At 40.1% G+C, this 26,188-nt stretch overlaps 1 protein-coding gene across 1 annotated transcript in view; it reads left to right on the forward strand.

Annotated features, from left to right (window-relative positions):
• Positions 1-26,188, forward strand: part of PHLPP1 (PH domain and leucine rich repeat protein phosphatase 1) — a 140,744-nt gene that overhangs the window by 72,978 nt on the left and 41,578 nt on the right. Inside the window, 3 exon segments of the mRNA XM_059815657.1 lie at positions 2,116-2,312; positions 4,273-4,398; positions 18,501-18,667. Of these exon segments, the coding sequence (XP_059671640.1) occupies positions 2,116-2,312; positions 4,273-4,398; positions 18,501-18,667 (490 nt within the window).

Raw genomic sequence — 26,188 nt, forward strand, 5'->3', positions numbered from 1 at the left:
CTGCCTTCGGTGGTATTAAAATGTATGTTGCTAAACGAGCTTGGCTTCCCAAGGGTTTGAGGTTGTGCTTTGCAGTCCTAAGGGGTTCAATCGGCAGTGGGTTGTGCTTTTCCAGGGAAGTTAGAGAGCGTACAGGCCCAGGAAGGTGACTGTAAAACGTCATTTTTGAGCTGAAACTGCCCGCACCCCTGATAACTATTCCTTATACAACCATACTATTAATACTTACCAGGCACTTTTTAGTCCATTACAGAGATTTTATTGTTTGTGTGTGGTTAATTCTTTAATCAATGCTTTGCGGCATGGAGTCCATCCACAAGCTAGGTAAATTATCAGTTACATTAGCAACCACATTTTTCATATTCCAATTGGGAAGTTTGTTTCAGCTTTTGTGTTTAATTAAGGCTGAGCGGCTCTATTTTACTCATTTGTATTCCCTATCAGTCTTTAGCTTTGCGTAGAATGGATGTCCCCTGTTCCCCTCTGTTCTGTTGGGCAGTGTTTATCCGCAGCTTCTGTTGTTGGATTTGAATTTGCGTGGCAGTGAAATTACTGCTTTCTTGGGGCACCTGTTTCTGTATTAGATGCCGATACCCTATGGGCGTTAAAGTTTCCCTCTTTTAGCTTCAAGCAACAGTGATGTTCGTACAGATCCAAACTGGCAGACATCGGTAGCCTAAATGCTGGTGTTTATTAGAGCAGAGCAAGGCTTGAGGGGAAACTGTGCCAAGTCTTGGCTCTTTAAACCAGCAGGAAGATTCAAGAAGGCTGCTTTTAAAGGTACGGTCAAGAATTGGCGCAGGGTAGGCAGGGGTGAGAGAACGGCAGTGAGCAGGCCATGCGGTAGGTGTCTTCTATCTTCCCATAGATAATTTGAAGGGAAGAGCAGACTCATTGAGAAAAATGAGCTGTCACACTAGCAGGAGTAATAGCAAGTTGGAGTAATAGCGTGCAGCAGTTGTCACTGCTGCATTTTAATTGGCACTGGTCTAAAATATCAGGGTGAGAAGACAGGCTCAACTTCTGGAGTCCTAACTAGTTATTAATTCCTTGATTTTTTTTTTTTTTTTTTAAAGAATTTTGGTAAAGATTAGTGTAGGAAAATGAATGATTTATCTTTTATAAAGGGGAAGCTGCTTGGAATTAACTTAGCCTTTGATTCATTTGTCTTCTGAAGTTTTACCAACGCTGGTATTCTTCCAGAAATTTCAACTGTTTTAACTTGAACATGATTACCTCTTGTCTCTGTTTGCAGAAGACTTAACTATATTTGGATGACTCACATCTGGGCTGGGATGTTTAAGGTTTGATAGGGTAACTTGATGTGGATAAATCAGATTAGAATGAGCAAATTGTGCTTCTTCCTGTTTATCTCCTAAAAAACGTCGTCCTGTAAGAGCAGAGACGAGAGATGCTTGCCTTTGTGTTGCCATTGTTAATGATGGTTTCTATAGAGTAGAATCTTACTAATAGATTAGATTAGTAGAATCTGAGCCATTTAAAGTCATTTAACAGATTTGGTCTAACTGGTAGTCATGCTAATAATCTGAATTATTATAAATAGCGAATTCATTGCAATACAGACAAAAGAACTTCACTCTTTCCAAAGCTCTACTCAAGCTGAAGCAGGGTCTTCTTTGGGAAGCTATTGAAGCTATTCAAACCATGACCTTAAGGATGCCCAAAAGAGACATGGAAGTGCAAAGGTGCAGGTCAGCATGCAGTACATCACCTCCTTTTGCAGTTACCAAACAGTCAATGTGAACTCAACTGTAACTAATTAATTACTGTTGAGGATGAACATTTAATTTCCAGGTCCCATAGAGAAGACTGGTACCATTAATGGGTACTTCTGTGACTATTGCAGACTACTTCATGTACTGCAAGACCGTGGTCTGCTCTCCCTGATACCAACCTGTCATATACTTCTACCTATGAAAGAAGCCTGTAGTGAAGCTGGTACTAAATTACCTGCTTGCATGGTTTTGAAGCTGTGTTTCATTTGTCGTGCTACGGTCTGTAGCTTGAAAACTTGCTGATAAGGTCTCAGGATGACTTGAGTGAAAGAGGCAAAGATTTTCTGTGATTAAGTGGATGCTTTTGTTTCTATTTCAGGAAAGCCCCACAGCATTGGCAGCTCCGAACGGATTCAGCTCTCAGGAATGTACAATGTTCGAAAAGGGAAAATACATTTGCCAGTCAACAGATGGACAAGACGCCAAGCTATCCTTTGTGGAACATGCCTAATTGTCTCATCAGTAAAAGAAAGCCAGACTGGGAAGATGCATGTCCTCCCTTTAATTGGTGGAAAAGTAAGATATTCTAATTTACGTATTTGCTTGCTTAACCCCTATCTCTTTATGCAGAGAAGATTGCATTCAACTATGATTCTTAGCCCCTCAAAAGCTTCTTCTGTAAATGGGATTATCAAAGTATATAAATGGCTTTTGATTGTGGTCAGAGTCATATTTAAGAATTTACGTTTGCATTAAGATGCTAAAGAAAAGCAAGGGAAACACATTCAATTTCCTTTTCATGTGTGCAGTGTTAAATGTTTTATATGTGCAATAGTATACAGCCAAAGGATACATGCACCTGTATTGTGTATGATCTTTACTATGCCTCTTCACCCAGTTTTTATCCATGCTGGGTTACTCTAAGATCTGAAAATTAACCAATAAGGGCATGGGCCTATTTTCAACATTGGGGTTTTTTTGAGTGTTCAGCATTGTATGAGTAGTGCTCTAACGTAAGCTATCAGCAACAAACATTCTTACTTGTGAAAAGCTGAAACTGGACTTTCTTCTGATTGATTACATCTGAAACACAGGAGGTCCAGCCTGAACACAAGGAAATCTTCTTTCACTGTGAGGGTGACTGAGCACTGGCACAGGTTGCCCATAGAGGTTGTGGAGTCTCCCTCCTTGGAGATATTCAAAAGCCATTTGGACACAGTCCTGGTCAAACAGCTGTAAGCGACCCTGCTTGAGCAGAGGGGTTGGACCAGATGACCTCCAGAGGTCCCTTCCCACCTCAACCATGCTGTGATTCTGTGAAACTTTAGTGAAGACAGTAAGTTTCAGAACACTGTTACTGGCTTAGCCAAGATAATGGGAAGAGAATCATTAGCTTGAGGATGAATTTACTCCTGAAATAATGCTCTTTTACCTCGCATACTGAAGAGTATTGGGAAAAAACCAAGCTTCACAGTGTTATATATGCAGACTAAAGTTGATTCATTAATACTCTGTACTAATAATGTGGAAAGCAGTCCCTTCTTCTAGGAGCTGTTTTTCCTATCTCCTCTCGTGATTCTTCAACTCCTCCCTGGAGGTACTGAAGTAGAGACATTTTCCTCTTAGCAGCATCAGGTGAACTCTGACAGTGAATTGTATCCCTGGCTGTAGCACACCGGAGAGGACATAATTCAGGTCCCCATTGGCCTTCTCTTTGAGATGAAAAAAATTTTTGTTTTTTTTTAAATTTAAAAAGAGAAGAGATTGTGTAGCTTTTCCTTGTAATTGCTTAACATTGTATTTCTAAGTTGTTCTTGCACAGAAATGCGTCGTGTAATGTAAAACATGCAGACTGTGTTAAGCAGAAAGTTGACAACAAATTTTAAAAGAAAAGGAGAACTAAGCTGAGAAAAAATGTACTGAGGGCTTCTGCTGACAAAGCTTGGGAGGAGGATGCTTGGCACAGAACTAAGTGTTTTTTAAATTATCGCTGAAAAAATATTCTTCCTCAACCCCATAAATACTCTGCACTTCCTGGTTTGCAAAGGCTTTCCAGAATGCGATGCTGAGACATTGAGACCATAAGTTGTGTGGGACTTCTCGTGTATGGTAGCAGAATGATGTATTCTGGGTGTTTTTTAGCAAGTTGAGAAATGCCAAAGAATTTAATTGGGCTGTAGAGAAGCATTTTGTTAAGCCTGTTTTTAATAACCAGGAGTATAAATTGTACTTCTTTAGGTTGTATAAAGACAGCCTTAAATGTGTTTCCTGGGGAAGCCTTTTATGGTGCTCAGTCTCTCTTAAAATGTTGATGTTCTTGGTGTTTTTCTCATTTGGTTCCTTCGTCCTTCTGTTCTCATTCCTTGCTTGTGTAGATTTCATGAATATTTGACAGCCAAGATCCAGCTTGAGTGCTTGAGAGGGTTAGTCCAACTCTACTTGAGCTCCTCTTGGGCACACTTTAACTTTGCCCTGGGGAGTTCTGCAAAGAGGCTTTTGATTCTTGTTCGCTAACAGTTTTGTGTCTCTACTGTAGGTGGAAGAAGTGAAAAAGCACCAGCACTGTTTAGCATTTAGCTCCTCTGGACCTCAAAGCCAGACCTACTACATTTGTTTTGATAACTTCACTGAATATTTGCGATGGCTTCGACAAGCATCAAAGGTGAGAAGAGTGCTAATTCCTGCCTGAATGGGATGTTAGTAGTGTTTCCCCCAGTTCTGTCTTCTCCGTGCAGCAATATAGTCCCTCTTCTGGGTTCATTATCATAAGCTGCTCTTGCTGTTAGTGGTGCACAAAAAACCTCAGTTTGGGAGCACTCAATAACAGGCAATAGGGAGGTGAATTTTTCTGCATTCATAGCGAGACTTCTTTCTACCATGATTGTGTAAGCAAAGTGCTGTGCTGGACTTTCTCCCTTTTTTGCATCTTGATCCAGCTGGACGAATGGAGTGAGATCATTAGAACAAAAAGGATGACAAATGTAACTGTCAAAATTTCAGTTTAAAAAGCTTTGTTTCAGTGCTAATAAAACCTAAAATAGTATTGGATTTTTTTAATTCGTTGCCTACACGGAGCCTGAAGATTAAATTGCTAGAATTAAGGAATTTTTTTCTTGCAAATGTTGCCGAATTGCTCTTTAGTTTTATAACTGCTTTTTTTTTTAAATAAGCTATCATTTTATGTCAGTAAAAAAAATACTAGCTAAAGCCTTCGTAAACTAAATTTTATACTGTCCTTAGAGCACAATTTATTATGGGAGTTTAGGTCCTGCATTATTTCCTTTGACTCTTCAGTTCCACTTTGGGTTGTTGAAAGCTTGTTTTTGCAATTACCTGTTTTATCTCTTAATCCCTGCCACTTTTTTGATAAATCCTCTCAAGTAATTTATGTATCTTGAACCACTGATTTTTTATTTTTAACACACAAGTTCTTTTGCTGTGCTGTCAGCACTCTCTCTTTGGTTTTCTACTTGGGCCTAAACTGTCCATTAGTTTTATACTTCATAGGGCTGTCTGTTCATGCTCTTTGCTATGTTAAAGCAACTTGGTTTTATGTAGTACTACTTAGAGATATTTATGGCACACTAAATCTGTTCTGTCTTTTTAGATTGCAATAATATGTTATCCAGCCTATCGCCAGTGGTACAGCCTGGGTTGTGGGTTTTTTTAAGAGGTTTGATTATTATGTCAAACTTTCTTTGAGCAGTAACCATTGCACCTCCCAACGCATGCACCACTTAGTGTCCCTTAGTTTTTTCCTAGTAAGTTTTTAAATTCTCTTTAAAGAGACTGTTCTGGCACTCCTGCTCAAGTCTGTTAAGCCTGAAGGTAAAAATCCCCAAGGCATGTTTTATGAGACGGTGAGGCATGGTCTGTCAGGTTTTTGAGTTCTTGCCGCTTTGTGGCTCTCTCTGGGAGAGTAGTGCCCTTTCATCTCCAGAGGCTTTGACATCAGATAAATGAAAGGCAAATCTAATGAGTGAGGAAAACACTGGAAAACAATGAACTTCAGAAGTAGAGATAAATGGCCAGAAAGCCCCTCTGAATTACTGGCAGCATAAGCTTGTTCTGTGCCATGCTGTGCTTCTCTCTTTCTTTCTGGTTCACCCAAATGACTAACACCATTGGGACGATAGCCAGCATGAGAACATATCCCCATGCACTCATCCTATCCTCCCATTTTTCTTATGTAAGAGTAGAAAGAAAACACATAGTTAGAAGTGTCTTTTCAGACTGTTAGAACTGAAGAAACTCACTATGCTATTCTTTTTGTTGGTAAAACATGCTTTGAAGAAAAAACAATGCTTTGTTTTCCCCACCTCTCCACCTCCCAGCCCCAAAAACTGAGTTTTGGTGTTCTGGATTCATGGATTTTGAAATGGTACTTTGCCACTTCAAGTGCTTTTGTAATGTTTGGGTTTTCATCCTTTGACTAAAAACCAGAGACAAGGCAGTTGTGTGGGAAGTACCGTGCAGTAACGCTGTTTCTGAAGAACAGAAACAGAGAAACTAGGAATGCTGCAAAAGTAACTCGCATTTCCTCTAGCTGATGCTGTTCGTATCCAAGAGCTTAATTGTAAGGTGCATCGTCCTTGATTTACATGTACAAATAAATGAGAAAAAGTTTAATTTTCAGCTCTGTAGTTCAGGCAAGCTAGTGTTCTCACACAGGGAAAAAAACCCAACATTTATATAAGGTACTTTGCCTCAGGTGTTTGGAAGCTACTCTAGTTCAAAGAAGTTGAAATATTCTTGCTTACCAAGAAAATACCATGTAAAGCATTGTATGTCTTAAAGGCAAGCAAATTTAGGAAGGGGGATGTTATGTCTGTCTACCTTTGAGCTTCTAGTAGCTTATGGGCTAGGTGACATGATTCTTGCAAATTCTTCTTTAGTCGTGGTGGTTTATATAGTACTTGCACTTTTGTGAATTATTCTGAATAACATTTAAGACTGTATTTTAAATATAGATGTTATTTAATGGCATTTGTTTTGAAACTGACACCCGTGTTAACTTAGGCTCAGTAGTAGTTTTTCTTCAGTCCTTCATGCTCCTGATGCATGCTGCTGAAAACTGAGGCTTCTGATACTTAAAAGTATAATGAAAGCTTTAATTACAAATTTTAATGTAAAAGATCATCCCTGGTAAAATATTTCATTAAAATTGCTCAATTCAGTTTTTAACTATGAAAAAAATTTTCATGTCTGTCTTCTGTATACTTCAAAAGAGCTAGAAGATGATGTTATTTTAACTTTAACAAGCTTAATCTTGAAGGGAGACTTTGCAAAGAATGCTTGCTCTGCAGTCTTTCTCCCCACAGAATATTGGCAATGTTGACTTTTTAGTGGTGTTCCAGAATGAGACAAATCCTAACGCATCACTCCTGCAATAAATACATGTATGCTAGAGAAGATTTGAATTCATGTTTGTGGAGACTTGGGCTCAATTTAATTAAAAATGAGCAGCGCTTCTGTATAATCTGATTCATTATAACAGTGAAATCTATTTTGGCCAAGACAGCTCTTGTGCTCTGCCCCAGTAAATTTTAGGAAGGGGTTTGTGAATAGGTGTTAGGATTGGTTTTACTGACTGTGTGTGTCCTGAGGTGAACAGAACTCCTGTTTTCAGGATGGACTGGAATTATTTTACAAATACTGACCTAAATATCAAACTTGGTGACATACTTACTCCAAATAGGTCACTTTTAGATATGCTGATTTAGCCTCAAACAGAATATGTTTAAAAGCTGGAAATGTGGCTTGTTCGTTAATATTGATAGTTCTATACCACAGTGCATTTCTTTCCTTTTACTTTCCAAATACTGGAGTCCTAATTAAGGAAGCTCAAAAAGGAAAACAACAAAAAATTGGTCCTTTGTGATCCAGTATGTTCGTTCTGTTGCCAAATGTTGGAAAAATAGGCAACTGGGAGGGGGAGCAGAGGGGGAAGAAGGGGACATCTTCATGGCTTTAAAGAATTTTGTCTGCGTACAGTTGGCATGATGGTTCTGGAACCCACACAGTTACTTGCAGAATGATTCTGTTCTGCCACTGTTTACTACTTGGATGTCAAATGCAGAAGGACAGGCAAAGAATGTGCAGTTAACAGTGAAGAGGACATGATGTAGGTTTTCCTCATTTGCCACTTCCAAAACCTAAAAACCTACACCCTTAATGTAGCAGAAGAGGGAGAGCTTTTATGTATAAGGTGTTGTTGAGTGGTGGAACTTGCTGTCGTGAGGCTTCTGTTTGGGCTGTGGTGGTGAGCTCCTGCTGTTTGACACTTCTAACAGCTAAACTTAGTTTAAAGTTTTTCAACACGTGAAGTTGCTGTGTAAGTGGTGACTACTACACAACTCATGACATGGATGGTTTGGCTGGAGTAAAAAGGGTTATCAGTCCTCCATGTTCCAAGGCATACAATTAAACTGGGATGTCAACATCTGCCTCAGAAATTCAGTATTCCAGAGCTTAAGCAGGGGTGTGTTACAGAATTTTATCTTCTTGGAAATAGCATGCATCACTGGGCATGCTGAGACGGGTTATCTGACCCCGCAGAACTTCTCCCCTCTTGGCTTTAGAAGAGCAGGATGTGTGTCGACAGCTTCGTGCGACAATTGTTTCCTGCTTTAGTGCTCGGTTGAACTGGGCAGGTAGAGGAAGAGAGGCGATGAGAGACAAGGGCTATAAATAATGCATGACTGCCTCATGTAAGCTGCCTGTGCCTGGCTGCACTATGCGTGTAGATAGGTAGAGACGTACAGGCACACAGCCGTGTGTGTGTGCATGCCATCAGCTGCTTCCCGGGCTGAGTTGCACAGCTGTGGCTGTAATGACAGCCTGTTTGGTGGGGAATAAGCTGTTGTGTGGGACTTAGGTGCCAGGGTGGATTTGCACCCATACACAAAAGAACCCTGCTGTTGAAAATATGAGGAATATTCAAAAACAGATCCTTGATTTAAAAACTATCAAACTTAAGAGTTTTCTCCTGCGTGCCTTTGTATTTTCCCTTCCCTATTTCAGTCACCTTTGTCTTCAAGTCTGCAGTGGAAATGCATGTGTTGTTCCAATGACCCTAGCCTGCTGTGAAAAAGGAGAGACTAAATTATAATGTCAGTGTACATTATGTTTAAAAAGTGCTAAAAATAGCAAGAACAGCAAATTAAAGGGAGAAGGGCATGCTGCCATGTTGGTCTTATTTCTTTCATGTCAGTGCAGAATACCCTCTTCATACGTTTATTTGCACCATGAAACTAGCAGAAAACAACAACAGATTTGAATTGAGTTTATACTATGCAAGTAAGTAATGTAGGAGCCTCTACAGCAGTAGTCTCCATCTTTCCTCAACTTGTGTAGAGACCTACCTGAAGCAGCAGTGCAAAATTAACTTTCTAGCTTTTTTTCTCTGAAGTTACCTAGTTCTGACCAGCTGCCTCAGTCTTCTAGCTATTTTTTCAGTACAAGTTTGATGATTGTGTTCGGAGACTATGTTGTGAAGTGTGGATCTGAACTGTGCGAAGAGGATGAAGCTGACCTACGACTCTAGTAATATGATTTTTGTTTCTGCTGGGGAAAAAAGGTCTGAGTTCTGACTGTACACAAGCTTGGTGTTACAGACCATATTTATATAAATAAATTCTATAGAATTTAAAAATTAATTCCTGAACTTTATTGCAATTCTGCAAATATATTTCCAAAATAGGAGGCCAAGATGATCAGCTTGTGCAAGTGTTTTACAGGAACAGTGCTGAGGAAGTGCAGTGAGCAACAATTGAGCATTACAGCTAAAGATGTACCTACTTTTCAGCTGTGCTTCATCCACCTTTGAGCTAGTGAAAGATAACCAGCTGCGGGACTGCCTTTTCCTTCAGCACAGAAGATTCTGATCATTAATTAAAGTAATGGGTAATAAGCTATATCCACTTGTGCATATAGCTTCATCCTTATTTCAGATACTGTCAGGTGCTAATGTCTGACTATCTTGTATCAGGCATGGTCAACCAGGAGAAAGACTAAAGTGCAGATTCCAACTTCGGTGTGGAACACAGCCTTTGCAGAGCTTTTTAATACAAAGTACGGCCTTCAGTCTGTAAAGAAGGCTTGAAGCCACTAGTCTCATGGTTAAATTAGCCCTACATTGTATTTGCCTTGGCTTGCCCACTAGCCAATTGACCCGTTTCATATGTGTTTCTAGATAACTGTGGTGAGCTGTAACATCTTTACAGAGTTCATCATTGCAGGAACTTCTATTACCAAGCCTCAGTTGTCTCTGGAGGCATTAAGGACAGGCCTTTCTAATACTTACTGGTCAGAACCAGCTCGGAATACCTTTTTTCAAAGCCTTGACCACAGAGCAGCGCCAATGGCAAGTGTAGGGAAAAATCATATGCAAGGATAAAGTACTTTTGTTTGGGATGTTACTTTCTGTAGTGCTGCCAATTTATACTTTAGAGTCACTGGACACAGTATCTCCTCTCCAGGTGTCTGTTTAGCCTCCTAAGCAATGGATATCCCTCTTCTGGAGGAAAACTATAGAGAACTTACCTTAGTTTCCACAAGCTCTCAATTTCTAGATGAGTGTTTTTGCTTTTACCTTTGGCTATTGGTAATTCTACAGAGAATTGTTGTGTGCAACAACACACTATACTAGTATGACCTAAAAATGAGTTTAGTATAATGCCAACATCAGTGGCATCTTTTGAAAATAGCCTTTAACCAAATCCAAGGCTCTACAAAAAGCTTGTTTTCTTTGGGGATAACATCTATCCAGGTTTCCTCACATCAGTGAGACTAAGAAGTGCCATTAGCCTGTTTGCAACTGTTGAGTCAATGTCTAGTGAAGAAAAAAGAACCCTGAAAGATTTTCTTATTTTTTCAGTGGGGCTTCTTTTGAGCTGATCCTTCCTTACAGGAAACGTGATGACTCTAAGTTTAGTACAAGGAAACCATTTTTTCCTCTAATACCATAAAATGACAATATTGAGATAATGCTTTCTCTAAAAATAGATCCCTGAAAATAAACCCACAGCTTCCTTTTAGCAGTGATTACAAGCATTCGAACATAAACAAACCTCTGGTTTCCATGTGGAACTTGACTTCCTTTTTTGAGTGTGTGAAATCTTCAATATTTGGGACCTTTGCTCTGCAGTTGTATCTGGTAATTCTTGCTGTGGGTGGCTTCTTGTCATCTCAAGTCTGAAAGCAGAAGACTGGGCAAAGCAAACTTGAAGCCAGTTTTGTTTCTCTTTTGATGGTAACACTTGAAAGTGTTCCTCCTCTTCTTTCCCTGCAAAACCTATTCTTTTGTGCTTTTTGTTGTTAGAGGTTAGTTGATGTTTTGGAAACAAACTTCTGAGTGTGTTTCATTGCAGTTTCTCTCTTAATGTTTTGGGAGGGAAGCTTGGTGTTTTGGCTCAGCTGGTTAGTTTTCTGTGTCCAAAAAGTTCAGCTGATTCCAAAGGGGTGTAATTAGTGACTTCAAGCTTTTCTCTTAATTTCTGTTATAGTCAAACTATAGCTTCACTATTTTAATTTTTCCTTGCTGAAATTTAGAGAATCTGTGGTCCTTGTTTTGACCTTGCTGCCTTCAGTTAATAATAGAGTAGTTCTTGAAGTATTGCAGCCAAGAGTGAGAACGGAAAACTAGGTATCGCCCACACATCTGGAATAGCTTTCAAGTAACGTCTTTTGAAGCCTCTAAATCAGGTTCTGATATTATTGAAGCTGAATTTGTGCAGCTCTCGCATAAATATGGGAAAGCATCACCACGGCTTACAGATAGAAGCTCAGTGAGGTGTTGCAGATGTTGCCTTTTAAGGTGTGTTCAATCCAGGAGGATCCCGAAGTGATTTTGGTAATCTCTGGGGGTAGAAGGGTGGGAGTGAGTGGGGGAATGTAACTTTTCTCTTAATGAAGCTCGGGGGAACTGAGTGTCTGTGGTGAACAGATCCCATGAGACTGGAGGGGGTTGCAGGGACTGATATATTGCACAGTACTTCAGTACGTATAAGGTGATAACTGAGTGGGTCTTGAAATTGGCTTGTAACACTGAGAGCATTTCCAAGCAAAGTCTAGAAGGGAGGAAAAAAGGAGAGGAATTACTAACAAAAACTAATTTTAGGGATGTTTGGTACTCCTTCTGTAGTCAGTGGGAGAAGGAGGAAGGTCTCCAGGGAGAAGAGGGAATGAGTGCTGGAGACCAGTTTTAGGCTCCAGGCCAGTAGAGCTATATTCATGATTGTTTGTAGTATAAAACACTTGGACCAGAAAGCCTTTCTGAGTTACTGTGAAATACTGGCATGAAGAGAGTTCACCTCACTGTAGAATTAATCCATATGATGCAGCTGTGTTAGGAGAACCTTGTCAGAAACTGAGGACCTAGCATAACCTCTTAAAACAAACAAAACCCCACAACCCTCTCCATGTGGGACTGGGGAGACTCAGACAAGTGAACAGCTATGGAAGTCTCACTGGCAAGGGTCTGAAATCTGTAGTGAATGATGAAAGGCTTTGCTGGAGGGCTGCTCATTGCAAAGTCTGCTTGCTGGCAGTACAGCAGCTTGTCTTGGTAAAAAATTAAGTCTAACAAAAGTTGTAAGAAGAAAAAGAGGTATTTCTCAATTTGTGAGAGACTGTCGCCTGTTTTGCAATATTTACCGACTAATTGTTTTCAGTCAAGCTGTTTTAAGGATGTTAATATTCCTTGCTCCACCAAATGAAGATTCACATGTCTGAATTATAAGTAGCTTAATGCTACAGCTAATTACTGTCCCTTAACTCCAGGTTGCATCTTAAGCCTTGTCCTTGCAGGGATCTTATCAGTGTGAACATCCCAGCATGACTACCACCAAGGTAACAGTGTTGATATTGCTCCCTGTGTAATATTGATATCAGTACCTGATCTCTAAAAGAAGAGCACTTTTCCTCCTGGAGGAACAAAAATACTCATATTCTGGTAATGACTTCAGGTAGTACCAAACATTTCCAAATGGCAGGTGACAAACGTCACTTTTTTGACAAATTCTCACTTTCAAGATCTCGATGCTAAACCTGGGACGTTGACTTTCGCATCATGAAATTTCTTCTGGACTACTATCATGAAAGATAAAGGAGTGCAAATTCTGCTTCATTACCTCCACATTTCCCCCTACACACACACATTTGCTACTACTGTTTTCAGTTACGACGTTACAGCTTTGCACAAGGGCCGAAAGTAGAAGTGAGCTATTTCTGCATGCTATGTAAATCTTTGTTCAGAGCTAAGGAGAGGAGAGCAGGGACAAGTTAAATAGCCTTCGTGCCCCTGAGTCTTGCTGGCATGAGGTGTTTGTACCAGAGGCTTTTGGCTGCATCTCCTGCAGAAGAGAGATAGAGTGAGAAGCACGTGCCCTGTGAACGCTGCCACACCAGCGTGTGCTCCTGCCCTTCCTCTTCATAGGCAGTTACAGCTCTTACCTATGGCATTGCCTGTTGGGTTTGTGAATCTGACTGACATGTGTTTGAGCCTCTGCTGAGTTTTATCTTTTCTTTGCAAGGCCCTTAGCTTGAGTTAGAATGCATCTAATTTAATGTTTGAAAGAAAACAAAAAGGAGAGGCTAGAAGAGCCATTACCTTTCCACCCTTTGGACTGCACCCATTTTAAAAGCTGTCATTTAAAAATGAAAATATATGGCTTTAAAGCAAAAGAAAACCTTTTTTTCTTATTCCCCCCTTCATTAAGGTTTTTGGCATCAGCTTGTTTACCAGTCCTTCTTCCACTTCTCAGACACAGTCAAGAGCTCCGATGTCTTTCCTGGCTGTGGAATTCAGCTCAGCGGAGGGAGGCCCCTCTGCCGAGTGGGGCTTTGATGTTCGAATAGAAAGGAGGATTAGGATTTGAAGCAAGGTTAGTTTTGAGGAGAACCTGTTTGTGCTAAGCAGTTAGTTTAGATATTTCAAGCCTACATATCACTGTTTAGTTAAGCCTTATGCATGCATTGGTGGGATGTGATGGTTATCAAACTGTTTAAAAACAAATCCTAAAGGAGAAAAATTACACTGCCTTTGCATTAGCATGTCTACAGCAGGTGTAATTTAACATCATCAACTCAGTTCAAACAGACTGGGAATTTGGCTGCCTTTACAGTGTGGGCTGCTTAGTTATTTTAATTGTCTTCTGTTGAAGTCCTAAATAGTAATTTCTTATCTGAATAGAGCTATAGGGAATAGGATGAGAGTAAACAGGAAAAGGCATAATTACGTTGGTTTAAATTCACACCACAGGTCACACCAAAAGATGTCCTTGTGTAAACAAGGCTCATGTTTGTCCATACAGCTGGGTTCAGCTGTGTCCATTGCTGACATCCATTGTCAGCAACAAATCATTTTTGTAGGATAGCCAAGGCTTTATAACAAAGACAGTAATCAGTCTTGTTGCATAGCTCGGTGACAGAGGTGGCATTATACTGATGGACAAAGCAAAGTGGGTTTTTAGCCATGTGTAGCAAGAGGCAAGAAAATTGGTTGATACGAGTATTTTTCTGTATTTTTACTGCCAGCTGCTAAGGATTTACAGTGAACCCATACCATACTTTCACCAGTCTTGAAATACTGTTTTTAAAAAAAAAAATCAGAACACCTTGACGTAACCTTTTTTCTTTAAGGTACTGCTGGCTTTTGTGAATTGTTGTTTATACTTGTAAGTACTATTCTGGCGCAAGTAACGTGTTTAAAAATGAGTTTTCACATGTGGGAGACTCCTAGTTCTTTGCCACTTGTGCAGGTCTTGGGTGAGGAGTAGCAGAAGATGTACTGCCCAGGGGAGGGAGAGAGCTCTCCGGCAGCATTATTTGTGTGGTATTCACAGAATAAAGCTGCATTTTATTGCTGCCAGGGGAAAATTAAAAGGATGATGACAGCTTTTTGGTGTTTGCAGTGGTTAGATCCAGGGATCTTTGTAATACGTGTGCTACAGTTGTATACCGCTTCTTCAAAACTGCGCTTCAGTATGCCATACTCAAATGGAGACAAAAAAAAAGAACAACTTAAAACACTGTAGGCCAGGGCTGCATAACTGAGGTTGCAACAGGAACTGGAGGAAAAAAACCTCTTCCACTGGATGTTGCGGTTTGATGTGCAAAGTTGCGTTTGGCCTTACCCTCTTACTACTCCTCTAGTATTATGATGGGAGACTTTGCAATACGATGATTGGCCGTAAAGTGATTAAAAACCATATTCAGGGAATGGAGGAAGGCATGTGTTTCATCTTGTTTCTTTGTGATGATGAAAAATCCCCACTGAAAAGTACTTCAAAAAGTACAAGATCTTGTCAAGTGTTTGAGCTATACCGCTGTCCAAGTGTTATGTGTCTTGCTTCTCTGGCAAAGACGGGCGTTGACTCTACAGCGTATGCTGTAGCTGCCGTAACTGAGAGGGTGTCACACACCATCTTCCCAGACGGTCGTTACCCCAGCCCTTTCCCCTGTGTTACTGGTACTGGAAGCGCAACCGGGGTTTCACGAGAAAACAAGTGTTAAGGATGCATGCAGTTCAGGGCATGAGGAGACGACATTCTAGAGGGGTTGCTCTGGGAAATGGCTGCTTCTGTCCGGGGAGTCATGAACTGTGCTGTTTGTGATTTTTATTTTTATATATGTACAGAGCATATAAAACAGTTATACTTTTAAGTTTTCCAAAAGAAAACACCAAATAAGCCATAATGAGCACTTGATGTGGGTTCCACATATGTCTAGAAAGCCTTTCCCCCTAGCATTGCTGCCACACTGACTCTTCTGTAGTTTTTTTGGAGCACAGGTCTGTTGAACCAGATAGCTTGTTGGGGTATTTATTTACAGTGGAATGTCTTGGGTTTGTTTTGGGTTTTTTGGGGTTTTTTTTTGGTTGTTTGTTTTTTTTAATTCTAGTGGAAACCCTACTTTCTGCAGGTAGTGTCCCTTCCTCCAGATGCTTTTTATTCTTTGACTATAAGGGGTATTCTAGTCAGCGTTTTCTTACCCTTTATCAGTGTAGTGATTCCCCACAGTGAGTCAAGGAAACGCAGTGCTTTATTAAAACCTGTATCACCTTTTAGAAAAATGCTTTGCTCTTAATAAACAATAGCAAACACACAAACGCATAGTCTTACTGCATTTAAGTTAATTGAAGATGATTGCAAGATAGAAATATCCTTTTATTGTTCGATTTGGGAACAATACGATTTCAGAATTTCAATACGCAGCTTCAAAACAACTGATGAAAGTTTCTGGTGAACTAAAGACGATAGTGTTAAGATGTTCTCCTTGTTACTCTTTGTTTTTCATCTTGTTCCTCTGTTCTCAAGGAATTTGTTACAGAACAGCATTGAGCAATGAAAAGAGAAAAGTCTTTATCCCTGCCTGTGAAAATAACTGTGTTTGTTTAGATGAGTATTCCTTGTAACAATTCAGAAGTTAATTCTTAGAGTACTGTTTTGCTAACAAAAAAGACTTCCATAAAATCACAGTTGATTCCAGAACTAACACTTTTTTAAATGTGGTTTTAATTTTTACAGTTACCTCTGTGGTAGATGCATCACTCGGTATATGTCAGTTGTATGGAAATCTTAATTAAATTCTTTGTATAAGAAAGTGATTCCTATTAAAAAAAAAAAGGCAAACAAAAAATAAGCAGAATGTACAACTTGTTAAAACAAAATTACTTTTAACTAGATTTTTTTTTTTTTCCCCCACAGGGCTTGATGATTTTAAGAAAGGATTGGTGTCCTTTTTTGAGATGAGAGTAGAATTGGGATTTGTTTGGCTGCTTTATTATCATTCACACTCAGAGTTACCAGTTCTGGTACTTCAGATATTTTTAGAGTAACATGCCTTGCTAAGCACTGCTGGGTTGCTTATTACTGTTCATATCACATTCCAAACAAGTAGTTGGAGCAACAGTGTATGTAAGCATTACATCTGAAATTACACAGTCTCCTTTTTAATTTAACGGGTGTCAGCAATTTCTCCATCTCCTGTGTTTTCAGGGTGATGAGAAGTATAACGTACCGGGCAGGTTCTGGCACCATAAACAGACTGAATACCTATCTTTCAGAAATGACTGCTCAGAATAGCCTATGAATAATTTTTGTCTAATACTACGGGGGAAGAAAAATAGTAGCTACAGTAACAAAAGGACTGAACTAATTGAGTAACAAAAATTGGAGCGTTTTAATGGATGTGGGAGGACTGGATTATTAACGGTTGCATTAGAGAAAAACACTGCACCGTCTGTTCCTCTCGAAGCTTATGGCTGTGTGTTTATAATAGAGACCACTTATCCTGAGGCCTGTGTAGCTTGCATTGGAGAGGAAAAAAAGGAAGAAAAGACTCCTTGGCCGTCCTTTTCATGGCAAGCTGCTTCACTTAAGCCAGCAAAACCTGATGTCGCTAGGTTCAGGGTACTTTATGGCAAGGGCTGTATCTCGGCCCAGAAGGTTGGGTGGTGTCTCCTTCCTCAGAGTTCAGAAGCTCTTGTAGACTGTCACTGGGCACTAACTATGAGTTGTTGGATTTTTTCCTCTTTTTGTCCCTTAGATATGGTGTTTGTACTTCCAGAATCCTAGCGTGTGAGGCCAGTAAAAGTGCCAATGACAAAATGCAATGATTGCTTCTCTTGCAGTGAGCACCCGACAGAATGTGTAACTGTTTGTGCACTCTTAGAAGTCTAAAATGGTGGTGAACTTGTTTGCTTCTCCTCCTTTGATCTAGGCCATGCCTGCTCCAACAACACCTCTTATCCTTCTAGCATTTGACCCCTCCTCCTTGCCCACCATCTGCACTGCCTTGTGCTGCTGTGTGGTGGTGCTTTGTCATGCAGCTAGCTCCACGACTGCTTGATGAAAGGATATTTTTAATAGTATTGGACAGAAAATAGAAGAATTCTACATTGTAGTGTTGGTTTGGGGTTTTTTAAGTTAAAAACTAGTAAATAAGTAAAGCAGCAGGATGTAGTTCACCCAGCTGTATCCTAGATATTTGGTAAGGGGCAGAGTTGCTGTTACTTCAATTTGTTGCTTATAGGTCTCTGTGGAATGGTGCTAGGTGGTGTGATTTCTTTAGCCTCTATAGACTGTGTTTGTTTTACCTTCCCCCTTCTAGAAAAGAGTGTTAAACCCCCAAATCTCAGTTCTGTTTTTGTCACATTTTTATCACTCTTGGACAGGTTTCTAATTCATTGAGAAGAGATGAGTGCTCAGTGATTTGCTGCTGTGGTATCTTTTTCTCCAGTAAGATATAAATGGGTTAACTCTTTCTTCTGCCATTTAATACTGGCTTTTGACCCTTGAAACTGAGATAGGGTGATGACTGTTATCCCCTTGCCTCCACTCACTTGGGTATACTGACCAGTCGTGCAGCAATATAGAAGAGTTCTGCGCTATGCTTTTGCTGCTGTTACTTGCTAACTAAAGAACTAAACTAAATTTTATGCCAATTCTCTTATCTTTTTTTCTGGTCGTAGAGTATTGCATAATTTCATTGATGAAAATGAACCCATTTCACTTACTAGTTTGACAAACCTTTGCACTTTTCCCCCTGCTAGTCATCTGTGGACCTTGTTTTAGCACTGAGGCAAAGCAAGAGATGATGGCATAACTTGCAGCAATGATGTAAACCATGTTGGATCAGCTATATATGCTGACGCTGACTTTTGCTGTGCTTAAAAACAGTTTATCTTGCATGAGTAGGGGTGAAGGAAATGTTCTTGGTTTATTACAGTATTAACATATTGGTGTACCTCTTGACTTCCAGGTTGCATCACAACGCATAAGCTCAGTGGATCTTTCATGCTGCAGCCTGGAGCACCTGCCTGCCAACTTGTTTTATAGCCAAGACCTCACTCATCTCAATTTAAAGCAGAACTTCCTGAGGCTAAACCCTAGCCCATCCACAAGTAGAGCGCTCAGTGACTTACAAAGGTAAAGTGATATGGTTCTATTGGTCTTCCTCTGCCCTTGGAGCCAAGTGACCACTGGTCTGCAGAAACTTTCCTAAAAAATTGCTGCCTCCTCTTGTGGAGGATTGGCCTGGCTGCAGTGCTTCAGAAATTAGTTAACTCTGTGTTAGAAACAGACTAGCTTTCATAAGAAACTCAATGTTTTTCTTGTAAATAGAAGGCTATTTTCAGTCCAAAATGCAGTTTTCAGAATGCATTGTTGTTATCTGCCTACTGAGGCCAGACTGTAGTTCTTCAATCTTTGACTCACATGAGTGAATATAAGTTGGTGAACTGCCCATCAAAGGGGTGCATTGTAGGTAGGAACAGTACTGCATGTGACTTGACTTAGAAGTTTGTTGTTACCCCTCAAGCAAAGAAAGCCCTGGTTTAATAAATTCAGCCTGATTCCTGTCCTCTTTCTACTCTGCTCAACCTTAATTCTTCTTTCCTAGTAACTGTGACCTTCCAGTTGTTCTTTCCACTGCAGCTCATCTGAAAATGTAACAAATGGGTAGACAGCAGCACGATTGGTGATCTGAATGATATAATGTATGTGTCCCAGAACTGTGGGATCAGCAGGCTTTCTGTATTCAGAAAGATGAATGTTTCCATACTGAAAATAAAGCTGTGATTTTAATTTCAGTGGTAACGGAATTGCAGAGTACCTCAGGATTATATTTGTGGATGGTCCTGTTCAAACGAAATGTTTTAAACCACATTTCTAAATCCCTTCCTCTTTGCAAAACAACTGAAAAATACAAGATGGATTATGCGGGCTGTTGTATTTTTATGTAATTCCAATTTCGTTCTGGAAAAACAAAAAATTTGGCATAATGGAAGATGAATGAACCCAGCAGGTCTGCTTCACAAACAAAACAGGCAGTGGTTCCAAGAGCTATGAACACAGTCTGGAGAGGAATACTGGATTAAATGTTCTGTGAATGTCCATATAGGTCTCCAGATAGCAAGTGGAATTTTAGCATAAGTTAGGTGGTGAATGGACAGGTAATGAATGTCTTTATTTTAATGAATTTTTACAATTTTTTCTTTTTAAATATCAGAAAGTGTACAGGAGGTACTTGATTATATTTTGTTCATCTACATACAGCTAATTCTGTCAGGGATTAGAAAGCATTATAAACGATGTGATGGGCAATATTCATTGTCTGTTTAATGTTCTTTTGGTGCTGCAGTGGTAGGAACAGCTGAAGAGTCTTGCTGAAAGTTAAGAAACTGATAAAATTTTTCTCACTAACGTGGGCCTGAAGGTGCAAGAGCGAAAGAGTTTGGGCGACCAAATAAAACTCTCCGGTTTTCTGAGATTCTGCATCAAGAAAATCTGGAGAAGTGGCATATACCTGAAGTGGTGCAAAACCAAGCAAGTGTCGTCTTCTTCTGAGATCTGGTCCTGTTCTGGCAGTGAATGATAGTCTGCTCTGCATTCATTGCTTTCATCTTGCCAAGACAGCACGGGAAGGTCTGTCAGCTGCTGGAGGAAAAAAAATGAATGATTAGGAAGGTTACGCGGCACTGTTTCAGTGGATCAGAGCCAGGGCCTCGTGAACTCCTGCCCTTTGGTGCTGACCTTGCCTCTGCCGCTGCTGATGTCCTCCAGCCTTGTCTTCGTCTAGCACAGTGGCATCACCCAGGCAGTGCGCAGCTGGAAGCTGCTGCTGCCCCGCTTGCTGTGCCCAGCGAAAAGGGCTGTGTGAGGTGGCAGTTACGGCTGAGGGTTAGGAAGAGCAGTGCCCCGTCGGTTATCTTTTGCCTCCTGACAGCAGCAAAAGCGCGAGCCTGGCCCTGGGGTGCTCTACCAAGCCATGCTCCTTTCAGCCAAAAAACGTAGAGCCAGCTCAACTGCTACTGTTAAGTCTGCTTTTCTGTAGTGAGTAAATACACACATATCTAGCAAGAAGAGAACACTATCTTTTTGAAATTATTAGTGAATCCCAGTATGAAAGCATGTGCAAAGTAAGGGAAGCTCAGTCATTCTTGGGAACACAAGGTGTTATTTGTCTGACTTTTTTTTTTTTCCTTTTTAATCCAATTTCATAAAACCATTTTCAGATCTTCTGCGGGTTACCCGAGGTAAAACTTGACTGGATAAACCAGAAGTCTTTTTTTGTTCGCCCATGTTCTTTCAAACCACGGCAAAGCAAGTACAAAATCTCTGCTGTTCGGATTTGGTACTGTTGGCTTTTATACCGAATTCTCAGTTGCTAAATTGCAGCCACACGCAGGGCACAGCACCAGTGAATCAAGCCAGAAGTATTTAAGGCTCCAAAATAACCATGTGCTTGGATGTTGTTAACAAAATGCATTGGCATTTGTATACCTACCCTTTCTGGTACAATTTTTCATTAAAATCTGGTTAGCAAGGCAGTCTAGGAAAATTTGTCTTGCTGTAAGCAGCTCTTGGTGCTAGCTGTTTCTCTTAATTAAATCACTTTAGGAGGTAATTTAACAAATGCTTATGAATGCTGGATTTCAAAACAAGAGGTATGTCAAAGACAGAAGAAAATACCAGCTTTTCAGCTACCCACTGAATAGACTTACAAGCAGCTGGGTCATAGTAGTGAGATGCTGACATATGCGCTGACTTGGCAGGTACAGTCAGGAATGGATTGGGGAAAAAACAATAACTCCTACTTTTGCTTGTGAAGTTACTTCTTTCAGTTGTTAAAATAATGTCATTTATTGCATTTCTGAATAAAATATTTAGTCCTGCTCAGTACATGGCATAAGTGAAAAATCTGTCTCGGGGACTAAATTGCTGGTAGCATGTGAAGGTTTACAGAGGTGTAGATGCACTTTTTTTCACAGTTAGCTACAATTTCACTTGCTTTACTGCCACTCAAACTTTAAGTTCTGTTGCTGTAGATACTCAGCAGCTGTGAACTTCTGTAAGTGAACTGTCTGAATGTTGAAAGGTATATACAGCTACTTGTATTTTTTTTCGTACTTACCAGGGAATACATATTTCATACTACGTATAAAAGTAGGCAGTCTGAAAATTCATCTGCGTTGAAAAAGGACACAGCAAATTCTGGTACTTGTCATCCCTCACAGTAGCTTTTTTAAAATGGTAGGAAAGGGTGTTTTTTCTTCTGGAGGAGAGGGGAGATTCCCCAGTTGAAAGATTGCTCAGCTGTTGCACTATTAGAAATGACTGACATGTCTTGTGGTAATATCCCTATTGAGTCAGAATTTGCCTTAAAGCCCTTGGTATTTTAGCTCCTGAGTACTGCAAATGGGGCAATTGAAGACATTCTGTTGTTTTAAGTTGTCACAAATTTTATTGCTTACGCTCTTTTAATGTTGGTCGGTGGATTTTTTTTTTTAACCATAAAGCTGAGATTTGTATGTACACTGTGTTCCCAAATCTCACTTTCCCCTTATCTACAATGCAGCCTCACAGCTCTTGTTCTGAAATGCAAACGAGTTCAGGCTTACTAGTTTTGCAGAGTACTATCGCTCTGGGTTTGAAGCAAATGAATAAACCATAGTCTTTATGTACTGTGTCTCTGCTTCGCTGGGCTAAGCACGTTTTATATATATATGTATTTGTTTCACTCGGTGCTGTTGGAAAAAACTGTTGACATCAAGAATACTGTTTGCTTGTTAATATTAAAAAGTAAGTTGTCAGTATGTGGATTTTTAATATAAGTCTGTTGCAGATTACAAAAAAAAGGGAGAAAGAAAGGGGGATGTAATAAGCCTCAAAGTTTGTTTTAACAATAAAGAAAATGATGCTTGCCAATTTTATCCAAAGAACAAGTTGTTGTTCTGATTGTGGTTGTTAATTGTTAACAGTGATTATATGGCTTTTTACCTTAAGATCAGTTGATACCTTTTCTCTCCCAGAGTCTCTTTAGAAATCAACTGTCTTCTCTGGCATCTCGGCTGAAAGTCTTCTGGGCTAGTGGCAGTAACTTGAAGTTGCCCCTGTAGGGTATGAGAAGGCTAAAGGACTCCAAGATATTGATGCAAGTGTTTCTGAAATCCCTTGCTACTTCCAACTGTAGGATAGCTGTTTTTATCTGAAAACCCAAAATCTGGGGGTTCCTCAAGCTAAACCCTCCTTACAAACCTGTCGTGCAGTTAGTAGGTAATTCGAAATGCAGTCATTGCTCAGAGAACACTTAGGTTCCCAGACAGTGAGGGGGGAACAGTGTTGGTGACCCAACTGGTGTGACCCCAGCAGGCAGGCGTGCTGCACGTTGGGGTGAGATGTAGTTTGATCCTAGCTTGTCCCTAGAGGTTGAGGAGCAGGGAAGAAAGTCTCCAGCCTTGCCACTTGGTTGGTCTCAAAGTGCAGTGAAGTGCTGCTTGAGATTATTGCTTTTAGTGTATGAAACTGAGGTTACTGAAGAAAGATGGATTAATGACATGGCAAATAACACGTCTTCCCCCTTGCCAGGCCCCACAGGTCACTGCCAGTAGATGCACTGGAGAAGGACAGCTGAAGTAGCTATTCCTGGGTGTATGCTTCAGAAAAACCAGTGTTTTTGTCCTAATTCCCATGGTTTTTGATTTACTTTTTTATATTCTTTTTTTTCCCCTTCTTTTTTTTACTACTTTTTTCTTTTTCTCTCTTTTTTTTTTTTCCTAGGATGCTCTTCTGGAAAGGAATTTGCTTATAAATTCTCATATTTATTGAAGTTAAATGAATCCAGCTAACATAGGGAGTGTGCTACTGCAAGGAGTTGAGTGCCGTTGCATGCTCCATGGTGTGGGAAGATGCTCAGAGCTTTCTCTCACACTCTGATGGTCTTAGAGCCAGGGAACCTTGCTTTTATACTTGTTTTTCCCCTTTCACTTGAAGCCAAAGACTGAAGTGTAGCCAGCTAAGCAGTAGGGCAAGAAGGAGAAGTTGGCATAATATTGACAACCAGAGGTCTAGTAACAAACTCCATCCAGTGTTTGTTGTATTCTGGTGCTATGTTTGTTTTCTCAGCTCTCTAGCCTTGGAATATATATTTTTTTTCTATTTGTAATACTAAAGAAGACACTTGGAATATATTGTTTATGTAACTTCACTGCTTTTGTTTTATTCAGCTTGCCAAAGACTTTGAAGGAAGAGTTTGGTTTTGTTCGTGCATCTTTCCAAGTGTTCTGGACTGATTGTGTTCTACATAGCTCCTGTGTACCATTCCAAACTCAAGAAAGTATCCCTCATGAATACTCAGCAAAAATCAGTGATGTTTGATTAAAGAAAAAAAAAATGCAAAATCAAGTCGCTACACATGACTAAGCGGGGAAGATTGCAAAATTGGTTTAATGCCTGAAACATGTTGGATTTTTTTGATTGTTTAAATTGGAACAGTGAACTCCTTAATAGTGGTAGGAGAAAAATAGATGGCAGTAAGAAATATGCTATAAAATACCATTTTTAAAAATAGCGTAGTCTAAAAGTAGAAATTGCAGTTATTAATTGGAATCAGTTTAGTAGAACTGTAAGGCTAAGTACTCTTGCAAATAATGCTTCAAAAAGTAGTGAACATATTTATGGAATCCAGTTATTGTGTATCAGCCTAAGCTGATTTACTTGTCTATTGCTTTCTGATATGGCTTCCAAAGTTAGGGTTTTCTTTTCTTGTATTTAAACATCTTTCAGTGTGGAAGCCCACTCCTAGCTAATGCCTTCGTATTTCAAATACAAATTTTCACTATAGAGGAGAATATATTTTCATTTTTTTTCTTGGAATTTTGTTGTTCCTCTAAGGATAGTCTTTCCCCCCCTAATGAAGCAGTGAGCACTAGGTATGTGTAGAAATTGAGAACTGCGAAGTACACTAATGTAGGTTCAGATTATTTCTACTAACAAAACATACATTTTGTTTTTGTTGTCTTTATGGTGGTCTTACCAGCTATGTAATAGAATAAAAGCTTTATTGTTGTCTTAAGTTTGGAGGTAGTCTGAATTTGACTTAACAGCTGTGATTATTTGTATATTTTGAAGAATAGCTAAGATTATTCCTTGTTGTGCGGTACAGTCTGGTTTCCTCCTTTTTTTTTAATAAAGTCTACCAATTTTGGCATATAGACTCCAGTTTGTATGCCAGAATTGTTGTGCCTTTTATAGTTTTAAATGCAAGGAGAGGGAAGAAATACCAGGATGACTGTCCCTGGTGTGTTGGCATAAAGGGTAGTGAAGGTACCAAAATTGTAGCTATCAGTCTGCTTTTTCCTTCCTTTCTTTTTCTTTTCCTCCCATGGGGTTTAAGAAAGGAGGTAGGAAATAAAAATTCAGATAAAACTATGTTTTTATTTATTCATTCAGCTCATGCAGAAATTCAAAATTAATGGGTGAATTTGTTCAAGTTTCTTCTGACTTGACCAGAATCACTCTTTGCCCTCAAACTAAGCGACCCTTTTTCCTTAGATGACATCTGTTTTTGTGTGGCGTGACATGAGCTACTTGGTTTCTGGATGAACAGGAGTCTTGTCCAGAGAAACAGAGTGGAAAACACCAGCAGAGCTTCTCCTTCCTCCTCTCTGTATTGTCTGTTGAAAACTCTTCTGTGCCGGAGCTGGGCAGTGCTGCTGTCAACCTCAGTTAGGCAAAGCCTTCACCTGTAGCATCCAGGTGAATCTCCCTAGCTGTTGCAGAAACAGTCTACCTCTATTCAGCTGTCTCGACAAATTTAGCAGGGCAAGAGGGCTGGAATAGTTCATTTTAATTCTCTAACTAATTTAAGGCTTTTACAAGGACACCTTTCTGGGAAGGGAAATGCTATGGCAGTATTTCTGGCGCTAGGCTAGTGGCTTCCTTAGGCCATAGGGCTATGGATGGGCGAATCTGATGCAGCTGCGACAAGGCAGTAAATTGGACCTTTTATTTCCAAGAGGAAACTAGTGCATCAGGTTTATACGGAAATTCTCTTCATGATTACGTTAGTGGACAAAGTAGCAGGCGTTCGTGAAGGTGGCAAGTTGTAGTTCAGTTCCAACTCTTGCCGGAGCGCTGCTAGGCGAGTGCCATCGATCTGCTCAGAAGTGGTGCTGAAGCTGAGGGACGGTTGTGCTGCTGCTTGAAATGATGTTCAACTGCAACCGCAGCGTAGTCATGAGACAGCCCAAGTAGTGGAGATAGCACTGGGGACGTGATTGTTTTCCTTGAACTGAGTCCCTTGTTAAGCCCTGTCTTCTGTTTTGGGTGTAGTAAAATACTCCTTTTTAATTGCTTTTGGTAAGAGTAGGGCAAGACTGTTTTTGTCAGGCAAGGCTGTTAGGACTGCATTCCAGTGATGGTGTATGGCCAACTTGAATATACTTTCCCTCCCCCCGCCCCCCCAACATAGTGGAGCACAAATGCTGTACTGTGTAATGGAAATTCCTCTGCTGCACACATCGGGTAGATCTGAATTTGAAATTAGCATGTCAGTTCGTTGCTTTGTCATGATACAAACTTCTCTTGTTAGCCCCTCTCCTCATTTTGCGTATGTCAAACTAAAACTGCTCCCGAAGTGGCAGCTTCAGGATTAAGTAAGTGGGCGTT

This window comes from Gavia stellata, chromosome 3 (assembly GCF_030936135.1).
Source record: "Gavia stellata isolate bGavSte3 chromosome 3, bGavSte3.hap2, whole genome shotgun sequence".
Lineage (NCBI taxonomy): Eukaryota > Metazoa > Chordata > Aves > Gaviiformes > Gaviidae > Gavia > Gavia stellata.